Source organism: Salvia splendens, chromosome 13 (genome assembly GCF_004379255.2).
Source record: "Salvia splendens isolate huo1 chromosome 13, SspV2, whole genome shotgun sequence".
Taxonomy (NCBI): domain Eukaryota; kingdom Viridiplantae; phylum Streptophyta; class Magnoliopsida; order Lamiales; family Lamiaceae; genus Salvia; species Salvia splendens.
In genome coordinates this window covers 34,253,008-34,273,602 of record NC_056044.1, presented here as the reverse complement: position 1 = coordinate 34,273,602, position 20,595 = coordinate 34,253,008, and the positions used below count along the sequence as shown (strand labels likewise).

Here is a 20,595-nt window from a genome sequence, read left to right as displayed (position 1 = left end):
CATTAACAAACTTTAAGATTTTATCAATACTTTTTCAATATTTATATAACTATAGATTAATAATTGACTGTTTTATTGAAATGTCAAATTGTATTCAATTGATAATCCATCTATTGTAATATAGCAAACTTTATTTACTTTTGTAGTAGTAGTTTATTTATTGGCCAAAGAGATGTATTATTATATGCATGATTCATAGTAGTACTTAATGATTTTCATAAATATAATTACTTTTCTAATAACACTTTTCAATTGTGCAAATATAATTTAATTTTTTCATAAATAAATAATGAATTTTATCTTACAAATATTGTAAAAAAAATCAATTTACTGCGTACTACTTATATTGATGTTTCATATTGGAGTATGTCATAAATTCGTTCAAAACAACTACTTTTAATTCAAATAAATAGTTATACAAGTCCAAACTAAAAGTGAGGAACAACGGAAGAAAATGAAGATCTTCACATTCTCCACCAAAAGAAGAGTCTCCGCACTAATGAGCCGGGAAAACCTCAGCGTCCGGGGACGAGATTCCAAGCTCTACGCACCATGTCATCGTCTACAAACGGCCGCAGAGACCACATCTGGCAATAGGTCTCCAGTTCTTCCTGTGAACACTTGAGGTTGAGGGAGGAGACTATTCGGTCCTGCAAAGCACGATAGGTCAAGAAACGCCTAGTGATTGTTGTGGCCAGCAAAAGGCGAAGGACGTCTACCTGCATTGTGTAGTCTTGTTTCACCATACTGTATATGAAAGCCATCATGCTACCATAGTTTTCAAGATCAGGTCTTCCCTGGTCTTGGTCAGTTGAAGTAATAAATGAATTCAAGTTGGAACTCATATCTTCTTCATCTTTCTCAGTTGCAGTTTGCTCAGATGAAGCAATACATAAAACTGAGTTGAAACTATTATCTTCTCTGTTGTTATCGTTTGCAGTTTGCACGACGGATGCTGCATTTCCCAGAAAGGATTCGAGTTCATCGACAACAACTTTAGCTGCAGCATCATATTCAGTTTCAACAATTTGCTAAAATCAGAAAACCTTAAAAAATATCAACTTCCAAGAGAAAGCTTGCTTTTTCATATTTGCATAATATAAATGACCGCGCAGATTTGAGATTTTATAACAGTTCTATATCGAAAGAGATTCCGGGCAATAAAAAAATATGAGAAAGAGCTACCTTTACTTATGTAGTCTTGAAGTCCAAGATGGCTTGTATGCACTTCTGCAAGATATTCACAAATTATCGAGGAAAACAGCAGAACCAACAAGATTGAGTCGCAAAAACAAAGCAATCGCAACACTGGCAGTTACTACAAAACAACAAGAATCTATAGAGAAAGCAGTTTTTTAAGATTGAATCGTGAACATGCATGCTGTTATGTGTATCCTGACCACTCAATTGACACTAACAGAAACAGCACGATATAGCAATGAACACACATCTCGTTGTTGCTCTCTTCACTCCATAACACCAACAAGTCTATCATGATAGTAACCACATAAGAATATCGATGTTTAGTCCTAGCACAGAACAAAAAAGGACCTTCGGGAGAGAGAGATGAGAAGGTAATTTTAGTCGGATAGACTTCTAGCTTATGATAGAAGATATTGTAACAAATCATTCACATACAAACTTCAAAGATACATATATCTAGGATCATGGAATTTGATACACATAAAGTCAGTATGGTGTGAGAAAAGCTGTTTCCTTATGAGACATCAAATAGTTAGATAACTGGGTGCATTAACTCACCTAAACGTACATATAAAAAATGCCAGTAACGTTCAACTTCACTCGTGAATTACGACAGATCATATTTAGTTCTATATACCAGATGAATGCTGTAACAGACTTACACTTGCTCACATTTTGTACCCGGTCAAGATTGTTGGCACATCCAGCTTCAAAATAAGACAGAAACCTTCTCGTTCTGTGAGCATTAAGAATGCGCTCCACCAATGTAGAAGTCTTATCGATTGGAGGCCGTCTTAAGAACCCTGCCCAGATAATTTTTGCTTATCATCTAAGATCATTCATCAATTAATTATTACATGATCGGAATCAATCTGTCCGACTCTCCAATTGGTACACAGGCAGATTCACTCACCAAGAGCTTGCTGAAAGCTGACAAGAAACCGGCTACCCACAGGCACTAGTTCATCAAATTGTGCGATCCTAGCATCGAAGAAAGGCAATGGTTGAGGCTCACACCCAAAAGATGACCATAAATACAATTAGCAACTGAAATCTCAAGCGCACAAGAGTTGAATTCAACCTCATCATGAAATCTGAATATATAGCAACGATTTCCTCCTTCGATTCTCTCTGCAAATGCTCTCCACTTTCCATTCTGCATTCAAAAAGTTTATTAACGCAGGTGGACTCAACCACAAGCATAAAAGCTACACGGTAGAACCCAGTCTCGTATAGGTAAGGCCTGGGATCCCATGCCCGTCCGCGCTCACCCAACTCAAAAAAATAAAAATAAAGATAAAAAAAAGCTATAGCACGTTCTTCATCCAATTCAACCTCCATATAAAGATAAAGAAAAGTTACAGCCTGTTCTTCATCCAATTCAACCTTCATATAATGATAAAGAAAAGCTATAGCCTATTATTCTTCATCCAAATTCAACCTTCTAATGGGAATTTTTTTTGAAACAGAGAACGAGATTCTCTTGAAAAATCGTGCACTAATGCTATTGCGGAATCACCTAGATCATATAACTCAATATAATCCGGTGACGGAGAAACATCAGCGAGCAAATACTACATTAGCAATTTACTTCCATAAATACAGCTGATGATAAGGGGTCCTAAATTCAACATTTACAAATGAATTCACACAAAAAGCTCAAAAGCTCTCGAGTTCAAACCATCAATATCTATCTACTAGTAATCATAAGAAAGCAAATAACTCTATTAATTTAAATACTATCAAGCTCCATCAGATGTAATCCTCACTGCATTCCTTTCACATCCAAGACCCCTAATTTAACCAATAAAAATACTACAAGACTACGTACACTCAACTGCAACACCATAACCACTAAACAACAATCATTCACATTGAACAACATAAATTGGAATAAAAAAACCACCTCCACCAATACAAGTACTCGAAATCAAGGCGATGGTATCCCCCAATTCAGCTGATAATCCAAAAGGTGATAGTTCATCGCAAATTAATATCTTTTTATTTTTTCGTAAAATTGAATTAGAACTGATAAACATACCTTTCGCTGCTGCGATATAGCTGCTTGTGAATTAAAACTTCACACCTTTTACGAAATCCCAATATGGAAATATCAATTCTAGAGAGAGAGGAGAGTAAAGCCCAGTATCAACCCTAGAGACAAAGATGTAAAACGAGAGAGAGAGGAGAGTAAAGCCCAAGAGAGAAGCCCGAGAGAGAGACACACAAAAAAAGGGGCATTCCGAGAATTGAACTCGGGACCTCTCGCACCCTAAGCGAGAATCATACCACTAGACCAAATGCCCATTGATAATCCTCGCTAACATTAAATCTATATAGAAAATAAAATCCTCGCATTCTATCAAAGAGTTTTATACTACTGAAATCGGAAGCATAATTTCTAGCCCGAGGAGAAAAATGGCGAGAGCTGCGATGTTCCGTTTGCTTAGATCTCAGTCTAAAACCGTCTATTCAGGTTCTTCATCTATATCATTCATGATTCTTCAAACTCGCCATATTGTTGCTTACTTGATTTCATCTCTACTGTTCGTAGTATATAATTTTTCAGCTGAATTTTATTTTCTCCGGCTAATTGTGTGTCGTTCTTTCGATAATTTATGTCGAAGAGAATGGGAGAATGATTCTAGCTTTTTTTATATCTGGGAATTAGAAGTGTAGAATTGGGCAGAAATTGGGCTCGTTGCAGTAAGGAACAAAATTAGGGATGTTGGGACTCGCCTTTTCTTTGAATCAGATGCACAATTTTCAAAATATGAGTGAGTTTGGCCAGTTAAGAATCCATTTTAATCACTTTTTTGCCCCAAATAGAACTTTACGAGGAATTCATAGTATTTTTGGCAGTGAGTTGGTGTTAAAGACTAGTTTTCTCACGGTCAAGTGGTGATCAACTTAGTTTTCACCGTAATCCAAGCGTAGTTGGAGAGATATTGACAGTTTGCATTGAGTTCGTTGCCATTTTTATGTTTTCATGAGATCAAGCATCGAAATGTTTTGAATGTGCATTGAACCGTAACCTAGCAACATGTTCCTGTATCACTTTAAACCCGTTTCAGTTGTGCTATATAAATAGATTACCTAAATGATCACTTCTACTGCGATCTCAGAGTTTTTCCCATCGTTTTCTCTCCAACTCTCTGTCTCTCATGCTCATTATATGTGTATTCATGTAAATCATGTTGAACCCATTTCGGTTGTGCTAGAGGATGATTATATATAGATTAGCAGAAATTTGCTTCTCCTGCAAGGTAGAGTTTTTCTAATAGACTCTCTCCAACTCTGTGTCTCGCCCGCTCATTATGGCTATACTTGGTAATTTGACATTGCAAAACTAGGTTTCTTTATCGTTGTAATTTATACTGTAGTTCTTTGCATCAGGCAACCACCTCCCTAGGGTTGGTCCGTGGGCCGATACACTATGTTCCAAAACCAATGCCAACTCTGCAGTGCAGTTTTCTTCCGTACAGAGACGATTTATATCTCGATCAGCTGCAGTAGCAGACAGGAACAAGATTAGTATCGGGCATGAAAACAGGGGAGAAGAGGGAAGTAATATCAAGAACTATGAGGTTGTTTACAACGGTCCTATATCAAATACAATCAAGAAAGTGAAGCTCCTCTCACTCTCAACCTGCTGCCTCTCTGTGTCACTAGGCCCCATTGTCACGTTAATGACATCTCAAGCCTCGAATGTGATTCTAAAGGGTGCAGTTGCATCTTCGGTCATATTCTTAAGTGCTTCAACCACTGGTGCCCTTCACTGGTTTGTGAGCCCTTATGTCCACAGACTCAGATGGCAGCCTGGCTCTGACAGCTTTGAGGTCGACATGATGTCGTGGCTGGGCACATATTTAACAAGGACCATCATGTTTGCAGATATCCGACCTGCAGAGACCCAGAGGCCATATGTATCATTCAAGGCTAATGGCAATTTCTACTACATCGATGAAGAGCATTGTGATAACAAGGCATTGCTAGCAAGGTTGAACCCTCATGACCGGTCTCGTGATACTGCTTTCAAGAACTTGTGAGGTTCCTTATTTACAGCTGAAGCTCTCCTCCTTTCTCCGCATGAACTCATGCAAAACTCTCCCGTGAAGTTTCAGCCTTCAGGCATGAAATAAGGTTATCCCGGTATGTCACAAGGATTACCCCCCTTTTCAAGCAGACATATATCTATGGCAAAAAAAATATTTTTCTGCAATTTTGACCGGATTTCCTCTAATTTTACATGAAAATGTTCCTCTGCGTGAATTCTTGTTTTTGCGTTTACATGAAACTGCTTTTATCGGTATGGTTTATTATGCAGTCAGCCTAGCTTCTCTCTCGTTAATATCCTCAGTTATAACCCAGTTCTTGATTTTGACCCTATATAGATTATTGAAGTCATGTTTTTCTATTTAAAGTGTTTGCCTTTGAAGTTGAGTTTCAAATGAGATGACATACATATCATGAAAATTCAGACACTAAAACAAAGTGATGAGTTAGGTTCCCTATTTTTCCTACAATGTGGAAGGATTGGAACCTTAGGTTTTCTTCTATGACAAAAGTTATAGCTATAGAAATGTGAACGAAGCTCGGTTTTGTGTCTTTGCGCGTCATGTGTCCATCTAACACAACTCAGTGCTAAATGATGAGTTAGGTTGCCTATTTTTTCCTACAGTGTGGAAGGATTGGGACTACTGTTTTCTTCTATGGCAAAAGTAATAGCTATAGAAATGTGAACGAAGCTCGGTTGTGTCTCTAAACCATGTTCTTTGCACGTCATGTGTGTATCTAACTCGACCCCTTGCTCTCCACATGGCATGCGCGTATACTTAACTCGACCCCATATTCTTTGCACGCCGTGTGTTTATTATCATCTTATTTGATTATAACTTATAAGGTTGAATTGACTTGAGAGATGTTGATATAGGAGCAGTGAGTTTTTTACTCTATTTTTCCAGAAGAAATTGTATAGTTTGAAAAATATTTTCTAGTCGTTTGTTTGATAGAGAGAATTCGTTGTGTAGCTATACATCAAATCAATTTGACTAATCTGTTTTATTTTCCTTAAACTCCACCAAATGCTTGATCTTGGTAAAGTTTATCTTGCAAGTCACTGCAAGTCCAAGAATTCAAGACATTACTTAGAAAGTGGTGTAATAAGTAGTACTATTCAAGAAGAGTTTAATATGAAGTACTTACTATAAAAGATTAATGAAGATAATAAGGTAAGTAAATATGTAGATATCATAAAAAAATACTTTTTCCATTTTTTAGTGGATTTTTCTACTCCCTCCGTCCCAAGGAAGAAGACCCCTTCCTTGGGCGGCAAAAGTTTTTATGCAGTTTTATATTGTGTGTGAATGGAAAAAGTAAAGTTAGAGAGAGAATAAAGTAGAGATAAATGAGTGTCCATTTTTAGTAATGAGTATCTTGGTTGGGACAAACCAAAAAGGAAAGTTGGTTATCTTTAGTGACTACCGTTTTTTTTAATTGTTCCATTTGATAGTTTATACCAAGTATTTATTTTTTTTCATTTTATCAACCCTTGAATTGACTACCGTTATTTATTTATTACTTTCTTCGTCGCACTTGAATTGACTACCGTTTTTTTTTTTGAATTGTTCCATTTTACAGTTTATACCAAGTATTATCCTTATATATGTGGGCTATACATAGTCCCACTCTCCTGAATAATATTGCTGAAAAGAAACGAGTCAAGTAACGTGGAATGGATGAATTACTCTTCAAGTCGAAAAATAGAACTTTGAAGCAAATAAATCCAGTCCGCACGCAAACAAAATGGTTGAAGACTGACGCCCCCTAAAGCAGTCAAAGGGTTGGAATATTTTGGGTCCCATTTCTAGAATAATGGACCACAACAATTACAATCACCATTTATTAGAAGCCCAATTACAAACTTATATCAATAAATATTAATAGCTGTCTATATTGATACAATTCAAAATTAAACATGGAGACTATATTTATACATTTCAAAAAAATCTTTTATCAAACGGACCAATCTAGCGTGCTCAAGTTGGATTCGTATAGGTAACGAGCATATTACCAAATGAGCCTCAAACGAGTTTTTTCAGAAACGAGCTTCGAATCGCTTGTGAGTGGTTCATCAGTACGATAAATCGACCAAAAATAGAATCTAGCTTGAAAAATTTATGACATTGATGATTATAAATTAGATTGTTGAATTATAAAAGCTCCCAAATGCATTCGAAGATTCAAACATATTGTGTGTGCTTCTAGTGCTTAAGCTCAAATATAGTCATTACAACCTTAACTAAAATTGATTTTATCAACCCTAAACAAAATACTCCATAACACATACAATGATATGGCAAAAAGACAAGAACTTAATAAAAAAAAATTTGTATGTCAAGGGAAAGCCGTTCAAAGGCGGCACGTGTTGGGGCCCATTTCTAGAACAACACTTATTTGCTCCACATGTCACGTAATTAACAAATTACTAATCAGGATTTAGGAGTACTTTTTTTAGGGAAATTAATATTTCTAATTAATTGCATACAATGTTTGTTGGCAGCAACCTGCCTACGTAGTAGTCTAGAAGACGTGGACACCACTCTGAAAAAATAAATAATTCCTACTATTTAATACTATTAAATAATCACACTCGATTTTATTTGGGGAATTACTAGAAAACATTTTAATCGAAAATATAGTTTAAAATATAAAAAATTATCAACTTCGTTTATTGTTTATAACACAGTACTGATATGCCTCACTCTCACATAATATGGGATGAAAGGAGTAATAATTTTCCTCCATTTTAAACATAATTTATTAATTTTGTATATTATGTATGATCCAAGAATATATAATTGCCTTTCCATTTGTCATATATTTTAGCGTTGTTAGAAAAAAATAATGTGTTTTGAGGCTGCCCTAACCTCCAGCCACTTTTAGACAAGTATTTTTCTTAAATAAAATACAAATTTATTTAAATAATTAAATATACTCTTAGAGTCTTAGTGCTCTTGCTCTAGCCTATTTAAGATTTAGTATAACCTTTTTTCTTATTGTTAATTTTTTTTCTTCTAGAACTAAATTACAATTTTATTAAATATTAATAAAAGGAAAAGTCAGAAATGGTTTGAATTCAGTGTTTTCATAGAAAGGACGACAATGGTTGGGCAATGAACCTAATTTCATTATTAGTGGACGGCTCAAAAATTGGCTAAATAATACTAGTAGTATATACCATTAAAATAATACTGAAAATGCAAAATAAATAACCCTATTTTCAGTATATATTTATAGCACCCTATTTTAAGTATAATATTAATAGCATATACCATAAATATTATACTGAAAATAGATATTTAATTATACTAGTTTCATGAAATAATCTTATGCTATAAAATAATCTACAATCATATGGATCAGACCATGTTACCTTTAGACTAATAATATACGTCTAAATTGAGAATATATGAGTAGTGTATTTTTCCAGAAAATATGCCCCAAAACATGGTGCATTTATCGTCAATTTTCTTGTGCGTTCAACCTCCCTTCTAGAAAATCACAAGACTGATTTTGACACATATTCAATATAGAGTCTAGGTGTCTAAAATTTAATTTTTTTGTATTTTGTTTTTTAGTTAAGATGCCAAGTATACAATTGGGCATGTAATGTAATCACATCACAAATATACATAAAAAATATGTGAAATTATAATTATATATTGTGCATTTCATGTACATAATTAATAGATATAGACGCTTCACCTTCATTTAATAGATCATATAATGTTCAAGTCAATATTTGGTAAATAGAGAAAAAAATTGGACTTATAAACTGTGTAGCGATCAATAAATTATATACCATCAACTATTTTTAATACTATTCATTTTGCCTCACTTTACGTGGCTACAAGCTTTTCAACATCCATATTAAAAACTACTCTTTGCATTGTTACTAAACAATCTTACTTTTTAACAGCTTGTAATTTTAGAATTGTGAAGGAATGTAAATGAAAAATTTACTAAAATTTATCTACTTTTATATAGAATTAATTTCATATTAACAAAATATGAATAAAATAAATTATTGAAATATACTTCAATATTTACTTACTACTATTATAAGAAAGTAAAATGATACAAGTAATGATGCACAAACCCAAATGACTAAAATTATAGTACTCCCTCCGTCCCTGAAAATTTGTCACATTTTTCTATTTTTGTCTGTCCCACAAATTTTGTCACATTTCATTTTTTACCATTTTCGATAAAATGGATCCCACATTCCACTAACTCATTCCCATTCACATTTTATTATAAAATTAAAGTACTACATTAAAAGTATGACTTACTACCTATTATTTTTTTCAACCCACTTTCTATTACATTTCTTAAAACTCGTGTCCGGTCAAACTATGACAAAATTTAAGGGGACGGATACACTAAAATTATACTATAAATTAAAAAATCTCACCTGTTATCAATCTAGAAGCATGTCAAATCCCTAAAAGCCATCTAGAATAAAAAACAAAACTTTCATTTTCTATAGTTAAATATCCACCAAATCATTTTCACATAACAACTCTCTCTCTCTCCCCCCAACACATATATACCCTCAAATTCACTCATCCAACTCCATCAAACCATCTCCCCCTCTCCAACATGGGGTTTCAAGACTCTCCCCCTCCACAAACCCTCACACCATCAAACCTCCAACAACAAGAAAAAGAAGAAGAATTAGAAGAAACAGAAACCCTCTCACTATGTGATCTCCCATTATACAGTGATCAAAGCCATGATTGGGATCAACACTCCACCACCACCTCCTCCGACCAAGACTACTTCGAATTCTTCAGCCAAGAACTCACCCCCTCCGCCTCCGCCTTCCTCCCACCGCAAAACATCATCTTCTGCGGCAAACTCATCCCCTACAAACACCTACCAACACCTAATGATAAAAACCAAACCACCCTCAACGCCCAAACAGGCCCCAACAAAACTAGCCGTTGGCGGTGGCGGCTGAGTGGGGCCAAATGTACAACCGCCGCGATGCAGAGGAGGACGTACAACTCCGGCAAGCAGGTGAAGGTCAAGTGGTACTTCTTTTTATTTGGGGTTTCGAGATTTTCGCCGGTGGTTGAGCTGAGCGACATCAGGAGTAGGAAGAGCAACCGCCGGACGTCGCCGCCGCCGGTGATGTTTGGATTTGATGATGGTGAGGTGATGGGGGATCGGGGGTGGGGGTTGTGGGGGCTGATTAGGGCCCTTAGCTGCGGCGGAGGGCGCCAGCCGGCCGCGGTGGCTGCCGGCTGAGGTCTGCCGGAGTAGTTAGATTAGAGATATTATTTCTTGTGCCTTAGTTGAAAACTTGAAAATTTCTTGCTAGTCTATAATATTTTGTCTATTTTTTTTTCTTTTTTTCCTTTATAAATCTATTAAGGAATTGCAGATATTTGAAAAATGTGTTTTTTTAGTTATAGGGTACTAACATAAATTGACCAACCAACGATTCATATAAAAATCAAAGTTAGCTAATCCATAAATTAAACCTTTGACTTTCCACTTATGTGACCTGGCTGTCATGTTGAGATTGCTAGGTGCAATTCACCTAGTTTATAAATTTTAGAGATGATTTATTAAAAATATACATATACTCTATTTTGATCAGGGCTCTGATTTTAGACAGGTAGTATAAATCATAACAATAATGGTGGAAGTGGCACCTTCTCAATTTGTTGCTGAATAGACTCATTTAAAATTTTTGATGATAAGAAAAACTGAATATGCATGATTTTATTTGACAAATTGCCATATAAAAGAAAATTTGAAAATGTATGATTTTTTTGACAAATTGCCGTATAAAAGATGAAAGATTGATCGAATTCCCGCTTGTCTAATACTTTTCAACAATGAATTATGAATGATGAAATTTATAATATTTGTAATCATCTTACTTGTTTCTCTTCGGCAAAATATGTAATTATGTAGCAACTAGTTTTAAATATGTAGAAATGTTATGGATGTTAGCTCTTTTTAGGGAGGTACATGTGTATATGACGGGTGACAATTCAAAACCAGCGACACATCATCATGTATTTCACTAGAAAAGACAAATGTGATACTTTCGAAAATTGCAAACTTCATGATTTATAGTTAATTTTTTGAAAAATATGGGACGAACCAAAACCCAACCCGTCGTTTGTAATTTGTTTGTCAATTTGCCCATTTTCCCAACTCACTTTTCAAATCATTAAAAGATTAGATGTCATTTTTGCTACAAAATTTAGAAGCAATCAACAATATGCAAAGAACAGAGAGAGAGAGGAAGGAGAATGCACCCAAAATGTAGTTATAAGTCCACACTTTACTTCATAAAAGAGTAACTTAGTAAGGAACAAATGGACCAAAATACACTAAGAAAGAGATTAGGGAAGGCAATAAGCAAACTCTCACTCACCTAATCTCTCATCAACAGGTCTCTATGTACAGAAATGTACATACACAGTCTAAATTTCCATTCCGCACAGAGATATACAGCAACTACGTTACCGATATATGGACTTCACCACGAAAGGGGTCACTGGGTCTTCAATATGTGCACGAAAATGCTTTACAACCGGGGGGTCAATTTGTGGGCCGTTCAGTTAGAGAATGCAGTGTCCACAGCTTGCAGGATCAGACCAGTATCAAATCGGAAGTTTCTGAAGGTGCTCACTGGTTGAGCTTCGGGAAGGTGCACATCGGGTATAGTTTTACTTGGCTGGCGCTCGCCTGCTATTGATGGGATTCCACCATTACTGTTTTTAGCCTTCCATACGGTAACTGATTCAAATTTGAGACGAATTGTCAGCCAAAATTTAATGAAGACACTAGTATCTTCGTCATCAAAACCCATAAAAGCAAGCTATATGAACGTAAATGATAAACGTAACTGCAGAAATGCTGCTGTACCACCATATATATATATGCAAAAATCGAAAAGCCAATTTCTGATATATGTAAAATGATTTATCCACCTTCATAAGGGGAAGTTGCTTATGTTAAAAGATTAAATACGGGAGATATGGATTGTATTTATTTGTTTAAAGCATGTTGTAATGTAAATTTCCAAAATTTACTTAGGGGAATAGCAGAAACTCTATTCACCAGAAAAGTCCAAGATTTGTGCAAAAGAGAAAATGAGGATATCTAAAACAGGGTGCTTTCTGGGAAGAAGTGGAAAAATGTAGCTGCACGTTTAAGGTACAAGTGAAAAAGGTATTGTTTGAGCCATTTACAATCGATAAAACAATAAAGATTTACGATGACCAACAAGTGAGAATCATAACAGGAGAGACCGAGAAAGGACCTTTTGGAGGTTTGTTATACATAGTTGCTACTTGAGGGGGATGCTTTGAGATCCACGACTTCAAAGATCTGCAGAATAGAGTACCCCAATTCTTTAGAGCAGAAAAGATCAAAAAATTTCCAATAGGATGATTGAAGAATAACTTACGCCAAAAAAGGAGCAACCATATAGAGCTTGAGCCCAGTGACCCCACGAGATATGACATCACCACTCGCTGATTGAAGCTCATCAAGCCGCTGCCATGCAATTTCCTGCAAATAGCCATAAAATAATAGCAAAGACATTTTAAGGGACTATGATACAGAAAAAGTAAAGAATGATACAACAAGTAAAGAGAATGTATTTTCAGGGACTTCCTAAATTCAGATATTTCAGAAGGTGAATGACATACGCTTATCTCTTTCTTAGTTTGTGGAGCAAAATATGTGTCCTCTTTCACCCCAGAAACAATGTATAACCTCACTCTCTGCTGTCCAAAAATCATTTCAATGTACTCGTCTTCATTAAGGAGTTCTGAAACATCAAAACCTGTTTCCTCTAATACCTGAATCCATGACACGAAATTAGAAGCAGCTAATACAAGAGTGTGAAGAATGCACAAAGAAAGGAACGAGCGATTGGAGGTTAATTAATCATAGCAGATGAATTTATGTTTCAAGGAAGATTGTAAGAACCCAGAGCATCAGACTAAGATGGTAGCCTTTGGAAATTGTTCCCTTACTCCTAAAAGAGAACACAAAATGAAGTGGGAATATGTATTCTTATTCGGCCTATTTCACTGTGCAACAATATAGGCAATCAGAGTATTATAATTTGACTATGAAAGAAAGAGCCCCAAGCAAAACATACCATCATTGATCATGCAAATGCCAATAGTTAACTTAAAATCATATTTCAGAACCCAATCATTCAAATTGAAAAAGCATACTAAGACAGGCTTACTTCTCTAATGGCACACTTATGATCTTCCTCATCTTTGTTCTTCTTTCCACGGGGAAAGCTCCAACTACTTCCTTTCCAGCCTTTGACTAGCAAGCACTGCAAAAAAAATAATAATAATGCAAAATCTTTAGGCTTAAGTATAATAAGCTGAGTTTACCTCTTTATGCAGAGAGGGAAACAACACCTTTAGATATTTAGCACCCATATTTAATATATATGTCTCCGGAGGATTTTATGTCATCATTAAATTACAGGGTTTATATCATTAAAAATTTCAAATGAGATATTACATTACTGAGCAGGAGCAGTACCCTGAAGAAAAAAAAATATATTAAAAGAAAACATATACACTACTATTCCTACTTCAAGGCTCAAGACAATTTTATAGAGCATGTATAAACACATTAGTGAAGAAAACCCATCAATTGAGATATACAGGCTTCCCTTTTAAATTAAACAGGTTGACTAAGCATATAAAAATCCTAACAAGGTATGCCATATGGATAAATTCTGACAACAATTATGAGTGATGACCTCACCCGTTCATAGGTCTCATCAAGAATAATGGCCCCGGTCACTGGAACTCGAAATTTATAGGATGTGAAGTCCTTAAATATGTCATCTATATGAGGTACATATGGTTTGAGAACATCACAATTGTTAAACACTGGAACCGGTTAAGGATAACTGCACACCGTATATTAGACAAAGAGACTTAAAGTTTCTTCATGCTTATTTAGATAAGCACACATATATGGAGTCAAAACTATTAGCACCTATTCCTACTTAGAAAAAAAAGATTGAATATGAAAAGCTGATGAGCAAATGACAACCAGGTAGTAACGAGTAGGTAAAACTAAGCACAACAAAACAAATTTCGACCCTCTTCAACATTTGAACAAATAAACAAAACCCAGGAATTAGTGAATTAGACACTGAGGTAGGTCGTAAAGGATACATAAGGTAGTAAATTCCTTCAAAGTCAATGACTTCAGTGATGGGTTATTTTCAACAGAATTATCTTCATAAAACCAGTGCGCGTACTCCACTAGAAACAAAATCCTCTCAAAAGACTGCTGGTCTTCCTTGGGAACGTTTAGAACAAACCGACTGCAGAACAACCACAAAAGCAGTCAAGAAACTAAAAATCATAATACAAGCTCACTATCATAAATCAAAAAAGGAACAATTGATAGGCCATGGTGATCTCTTTCTAGACACCACCATTTTTTTATTTCATCCCAAATTAGTCAAATCTTCATTGTTTAGCATTGTCACCGACACGATGAGGGGAAAAACAGAAGATTCAAATGTATGTCACTACCCCTTGAATCATAGTTTCGTTACTCATCTAAATCAACAGAGGTCAAAAGAAAAAATCAATAATCTTAACAGTACATTATAGACACCAACAGTTGCCCTACAATATCTCAATGACTTCACTTTTCCTCTCAACCAAAATAACAGGAAACAACACAGTTTCACTTAAAAACACCCAAATTCATCAAATAGTCCAACAAAACCATTCAAATGTCACTCACAAAACTCCTATTAAAAAAAAATCACAAAATCCATTCCTCAATCTCTAACCACAACTAGCATCACTTCATCTTCCAATACGCAACTTGTAGTTTTTACTGACTTTAACTCAATGTTCAATTCAGCATTCAACAGTACATACTAAACACCAACAGTTTCCCTTCAATATCTCAATGACTTCACCTTTCCACTCAACCAAAATAACAGGAAACAACACAGTTTCACTTAAAAACACCCATATTCATCAAATAGTCCAACAAAACCATTCAAATCTCACTCACAAAACTCCTATTAAAAAAAATCACAAAATCCATTCCTCAATCTCTAACCACAACTAGCATTACTTCATCTTCCAATACACAACTTGCAGTTTTTACTGACTTTAACTCAATGTTCAATTCAGCATTCAACAGTACATACTAAACACCAACAGTTTCCCCTCAATATCTCAATGACTTCACCTTTCCACTCAACCAAAATAACAGGAAACAACACAGTTTCACTTAAAAACACCCAAATTCATCAAATAATCCAACAAAACCCTTCAAATCTCACTCACAAAACTCCTATTAAAAAAAATCACTAAATCCATTCCTCAATCTCAACCACAACTAGCATCACTTCATCTTCCAATACACAACTTGCAGGTTTTACAGAATTTAACTCAATGTTGTTCAATTCAGCATTCAGCTGTGCAACTTGCTGTTAGCTCTTCTAATACTAAATCCCTAGCTACACCAACTCTTCCTCAAACACAACAATCGAGTTTTCCCCAACAAAACTGATTCAGTAGAAATCGAAACTAATTTGAAGAAACGATGAAGTGAATCAATGCGTAAATACCTGCAGAGATCGTCGAGAAGTTCCTGAGGAGGGAGGATGTTCTTTGTAGGACCACTCGAAGATCGATTGAGCCCGCCTGACATTTTTTTCTCTCTCCTCAAACACTCACCACTGTGTGTATTCAATGAGAGAGGCGTCATACGGTTTATACAAGTTGCACAAAACGGCGTCGTAGCCAAGAAAAATAATTTTCTCTTTTTATTTATGCTTTTTACTCTATTTTGTTTGGTTTTGAACTTTGTTTTTGAAAATGTTCAATTTTATCTGATTGTGTAGTACTCTTTTAATAGGATTCCTATGAACTTCAAAACTAGAAAAGTAGGAGCATCCACCATAGGCGGCCTGCCCCCCCCTTTTTTTTTTTTCTCAGAGCTCCAATTTTTTGTCTATAGCCCCAATTTTTTCCTCCACTGCCCCACTGTAGGCGGACACTTCCAATAGCCCCGAAATTTAATAACCAATTTTCATTTTAATTTTTTCGTTTCGTTTTTAAATCGGCTGAATTGAAATAATTATAAAACGAGGTAATTGAGACCGAATACCCCGACGGCTGGGAAGGATTGCCGCCATATCCCGATTCGTGCGAGCCGGGGGATTCGTCGTCTCCACCGTGCATTTTTTGAGAGTGAAAGTGTAGATAGTGGATGGAGGGAAAGTGTGTGAAAATGAAGGGTATGAAAGTGTGTAAAAATAGATGGTGGAGGAGTAGTATTTATAGGGTGATTTTTGAAATAAATAAAATAAAATAAAAAAATTCAAATGGAGCGGACGCCCATCGCCCCACTATAGGATCGCCCCGGACTCACCCCGCTGCCACCACCATCGCCCCGTCCTCGCCCCCTAGTCGCCGAAGCCTCTACCGCCCCAGCCCCGCTCCCTTTTTCTGTCCGCCCCGGGGCGGACGTCGGGTCCACTATAGACCGCCCCCTCCTCGCCCCGATTTTTCACCCGCCCCCTTTGAGCCTAGAAGTGGATGCTCTAAATCAAGTTAAAACTAAAACAAGAAAACAAATCCTTAAACATGCAACACAAATTATCTCTTCATTCCACAATTAAACGCATATGGAAGCACAGATTTATAAAAATGTACATTCCCAACACTACTGTCTCCTGACTCGATTCCTTGCTGCTGCTGCTCTTCTTGCACGCCTTCTTCTCATGTCTCTGGCAATGAACATGTCTTCAACAACCTCTTCTATTTTGCCGAAGTATTTCTCTCTGAAGCTTCGACAGAATAAAAGCAGCCACACGATGCTTCCTACTCCCACAACATATCCAACTGCAGCACACACGTATTCCCACTCTATCTCCCTCTTCTCTTCCCCATTCTCATCATATCCCGGTGGTGGTACATTACTATTACTGCAGTTTATGTCGAGAGGGAAACCACATAGCCCCAAATTTCCTTCAAATGAATCAGCTGAGAATGTTTGAATTTGACGACCATTTGGGATCTCTCCAACAAACATATTGTAGGAGAGATTCAAGTGTGCAAGGAATGTGAGCCCTCCGAGCTCCTCCGGGATGCGCCCTGCTAGTTGGTTTACAGAGAGGTCGAGTGATTCGAGATTACTCAACCTACCAAATGATTTTGGTATGCTTCCATTGAGGGCATTGTAGGATAAGTTGAGATGATAAAGTGTGCTAAGCTCACCAATTGCATTTGGTATATTTCCATAGAAACTATTGGAAGACAAGTCAATGGCACTAAAATCTGGCCAAATCACATGAAGCTCCATCAATTGCCTTTTCATTATCAGTGTCATCCCAGAGCTCTGCGCGTAATAATTCCAGTTGTGTCTCAAATTTTCATCACTCGGTAGCACCATAGCCGTCCAGCTAGAGAAGTTGACTGATTCCAGACTTCCGCTAAAATGATTCGAAGATATATCAAGAATTTTGAGATGTGGCCAAGTGCTATGGCATCTTAAATCCCCATGAAATTTATTCGAGTGCAAAACAAGAACACGCAAGGATGATGGTAGCAAGCATGGGAAAGCGTCGTTGATCATGTTGTTCGCAACATTCACGTACTCTAACCACATGCAGCTTTCTATCGACTTTGGGATCTTCCCTTCTAAAGCATTATTGCTGAGATCAACATATTGTAGCCCACAGTCCTCAGAAAAAATATCCGGGATGCTACCACTGATGTTGTTTCGACTCAGATCGAGATCACCAATGTTTCCAAGCAGGAAAGAAGCAGGTATGCTGCCACTTAATTTATTTCCAGACAGGTCAAGAGACCCGAGGAGTGTGGCATTGGCGAGGGAGGTCGGAATTGTTCCACTTAAACTGTTATTGGCAAGAGACAAGGACCAAAGCTGAGATTCAGATGGAATGAGCAACTGCAACTCTTCCCTAAGCTGGTTGGAGTTCAAGTGTAGGAGCCAAAGCGAAGCAGGTATATGGTAAGGCTTTTGCAAATTCGCCAAAAGATTGAACGACAAGTCCAAATACCAAAGCCGTTTCCCCCAAACCCGACTAGGCACTTCCCCAGCAATACTATTGTTTGAGAGATCCAGTTTTTCCAGATCCAAATGTACGATGAAATCGGGAAAATAGGACAGGTTACATGAAGCTAGGCCTAATCCTTTTAGTTTGAGACTCGAACTGACGTTGGCAACATCTACTGACAAGCTATTGCCGGATAGATCAAGCAACGTGAGACTGGGAAGGTTTCGAAAGTTGCTGAGTTGAAAAGTGCCATTAAATTGGTTGTATGTAAGATCAAGTTCCAACAATGAAGGGAGAGCAAAAAGAGAGCTGGGAATGCTACCAAAGAATGAATTGAACCCCAGATTCAGATGAATGAGATTGGAAAGACCTTCAAACAATGTACAAGGAAGTGAGCCTGTCAAGAAATTATACGACAAATCGACATAACTCAACTTGGTTAGGTTAGCAAAGGTGGATGGGATGGAGCCCTTTAAACTGCAGCTGCGAAGAGTCAAGGTGGCCAGACTTGGAAAATTGGTGAACAAGTCATCAAGTGCGACCGCTGAAAGGTTGTTATGATGTAGTCGAAGAATAGAAAGGGAATGAAGTTGTGTAAACGACTTCGCCAAAGGGCCAAGTAGATTACAATCAACCATGCTCAAAGAGGTAAGGTTTGGTAAATACGATGATACAATGTGGCTCCAGTTTTTTCTTTCAGTAGAGGAAGTGATATTGACACGATCAAGATAGAGCTCTCTAAGCTCTACTAGATTTCGGACAAGCATCTCCAAATTTGGAAGGTTAAGGCTAAGAGTATTGCCAAACTTATTGGAGATATCGAGACTAGCCAATCTCGTCAAGGACAAAATTTCAGAAGGAACCTGTCCAACAAAACCGGCATTTGACAAATTCAAGTGTGTCAAATAGGCCAGATTGCCAATACCTTTTGGAATGCAATCAATGTAGTTGAAGTCATTGTTGGCGAGATTAAGCTTCTGCACATATTTAAATCTGAAGAGACTCGACGAATCCCCAACTCCACCGTAAATGGCCTCGCCATCAAGCTGCAAACTAACGACGTAGCCAGAAGCATCACATGCCACACCGTGCCACTTGCAGCACTCGTCACTTTCATTCCATCGCGCCAGTTTTGTTGAGCGAGATGAATAGAAGATCAACTCATCCTTTAGTTGGAGCAGCAAGATTTCCTGGTGACGAAGACATTTGTTATTATATGAATGAGTAGTGAAAATGAAGGACGAAGTTAGTATATAAATGAGCAACGAGAAGTATGAAAGCATTGTGAAAGAAGCTATATTTCTTTTTCTTTTTTTTGTGTACAAATTAAGATGTGTGAATGTGGGTTTAAATAGGCCATCTCAGTTAATGTAAAACTATTTAGTATCGTGCAAAGTAAGCATACTGTATCAAACGCATAAAATTCCACTAGTAACTCAATCATTCACTTATAGTCTATAGATAATGATACACTCAACTCAATTTATTGTAAATTCCACAAGTAGGGCCTATTAGGGGTGAGCAAAAAAACCGAAAACCGAATATCCGAATCGAACCAAACCTAAATTTTGAAATTCGGTTCGGTTATTTCAATTTTTCGGTTCGGTTTTGAAAATACAAAAATTTCGGTTTTTCGGTTCGCTTCGGTTCGGGCGAAGAAAAAAATCAAAAAACCGAATAACCGAATTATATATATATTCTATTAATTTAATATATTATATTCTTTTAATAAATTCTACTATATTATATATATTATATGTATTATTAATTATATATTATATATAAATATTCTATTAGTATATATAAAATAAAATAAATTACACATATATATATTAATATTATATTTATTTTTTCGGTTAAGTTCGGTTTTCGGTTTTTCGGTTTCGGTTTTTCGGGTTCGGTTTGGATTTTGAACTAAATTCATTTTTTCGGTTTTGGTTCGGTTTTGACAAAAAAACCGAACCTAAAACCGAATGCACACCCCTAGGGCCTATATGGTTAGGATTTGAAGAAAATGATAGAAATGATATGCATGTGACTTTCATCAAAGCTACAGTGTGTTGACTTGAGGTCGTTCTAAGTCCCAATCAAGAATAATTGGGAAAAAACACCTATAGTTTAGAATGAAAATAGTTTTTCCGACATATTATCACGAATACATATTGTTAGTCAAAAAGTTTATAGTAGAAATGTGTACTGACTCCATCGACCAATAGTGTCTCATTTTACCATTTTTGTCTGTCTACCAATAAATGTCCTAT

General features: G+C 36.5%; 5 protein-coding genes and 1 non-coding gene across 8 annotated transcripts; 2 read left to right on the top strand and 4 right to left on the bottom strand.

Annotated features, from left to right (window-relative positions):
* Positions 1–313: 313 nt before the first annotated feature.
* Positions 314–3,456, bottom strand: LOC121760027. The gene is made up of 7 exons (XM_042155626.1): positions 3,245–3,456; positions 2,285–2,359; positions 2,117–2,184; positions 1,866–2,006; positions 1,186–1,227; positions 720–1,000; positions 314–650 (listed from the first exon to the last, which is right to left on the bottom strand). The coding sequence occupies exons 2-7, from the start codon at positions 2,356–2,358 to the stop codon at positions 516–518; spliced, it is 741 nt and encodes a 246-aa protein (XP_042011560.1). The 5' UTR covers position 2,359; positions 3,245–3,456; the 3' UTR covers positions 314–515.
* TRNAP-AGG lies at positions 3,438–3,509 on the bottom strand. The gene has a single exon. It is a non-coding gene; the product is annotated as a tRNA-Pro (tRNA).
* On the top strand, positions 3,487–7,127 carry LOC121760028. Of its 3 annotated transcripts, none has more exons than XR_006041814.1 (3): positions 3,487–3,679; positions 4,600–5,355; positions 6,844–7,127. XR_006041814.1 is itself a non-coding variant. In XM_042155627.1 (2 exons), exons 1-2 carry the CDS (start codon positions 3,622–3,624, stop codon positions 5,250–5,252), a joined length of 711 nt encoding a protein of 236 aa, XP_042011561.1. In that variant the 5' UTR covers positions 3,487–3,621; the 3' UTR covers positions 5,253–5,515. The 3 variants fall into 3 exon arrangements, 1 of the variants encoding a protein (XP_042011561.1); XR_006041813.1 differs by lacking the exon at positions 6,844–7,127 and adding an exon at positions 5,885–6,316; XM_042155627.1 differs by lacking the exon at positions 6,844–7,127 and having other exon boundaries at positions 4,600–5,515.
* A 2,740-nt stretch (positions 7,128–9,867) lies between these two features.
* On the top strand, positions 9,868–10,518 carry LOC121760954. The gene has a single exon (XM_042156541.1). It carries the CDS (start codon positions 9,868–9,870, stop codon positions 10,516–10,518), a length of 651 nt encoding a protein of 216 aa, XP_042012475.1.
* Positions 10,519–11,551: 1,033 nt separating this feature from the next.
* On the bottom strand, positions 11,552–16,032 carry LOC121762873 (mRNA-decapping enzyme subunit 2-like). The gene is made up of 8 exons (XM_042158886.1): positions 15,878–16,032; positions 14,454–14,605; positions 14,035–14,162; positions 13,496–13,591; positions 12,945–13,097; positions 12,701–12,804; positions 12,554–12,621; positions 11,552–12,027 (listed from the first exon to the last, which is right to left on the bottom strand). The coding sequence occupies exons 1-8, from the start codon at positions 16,015–16,017 to the stop codon at positions 11,846–11,848; spliced, it is 1,023 nt and encodes a 340-aa protein (XP_042014820.1). The 5' UTR covers positions 16,018–16,032; the 3' UTR covers positions 11,552–11,845.
* Positions 16,033–16,899: 867 nt separating this feature from the next.
* LOC121762493 (receptor-like protein 7) lies at positions 16,900–19,617 on the bottom strand. Its single transcript, XM_042158379.1, has one exon. It carries the CDS (start codon positions 19,615–19,617, stop codon positions 16,978–16,980), a length of 2,640 nt encoding a protein of 879 aa, XP_042014313.1. The 3' UTR covers positions 16,900–16,977.
* Between the last annotated feature and the right edge of the window lie 978 nt (positions 19,618–20,595).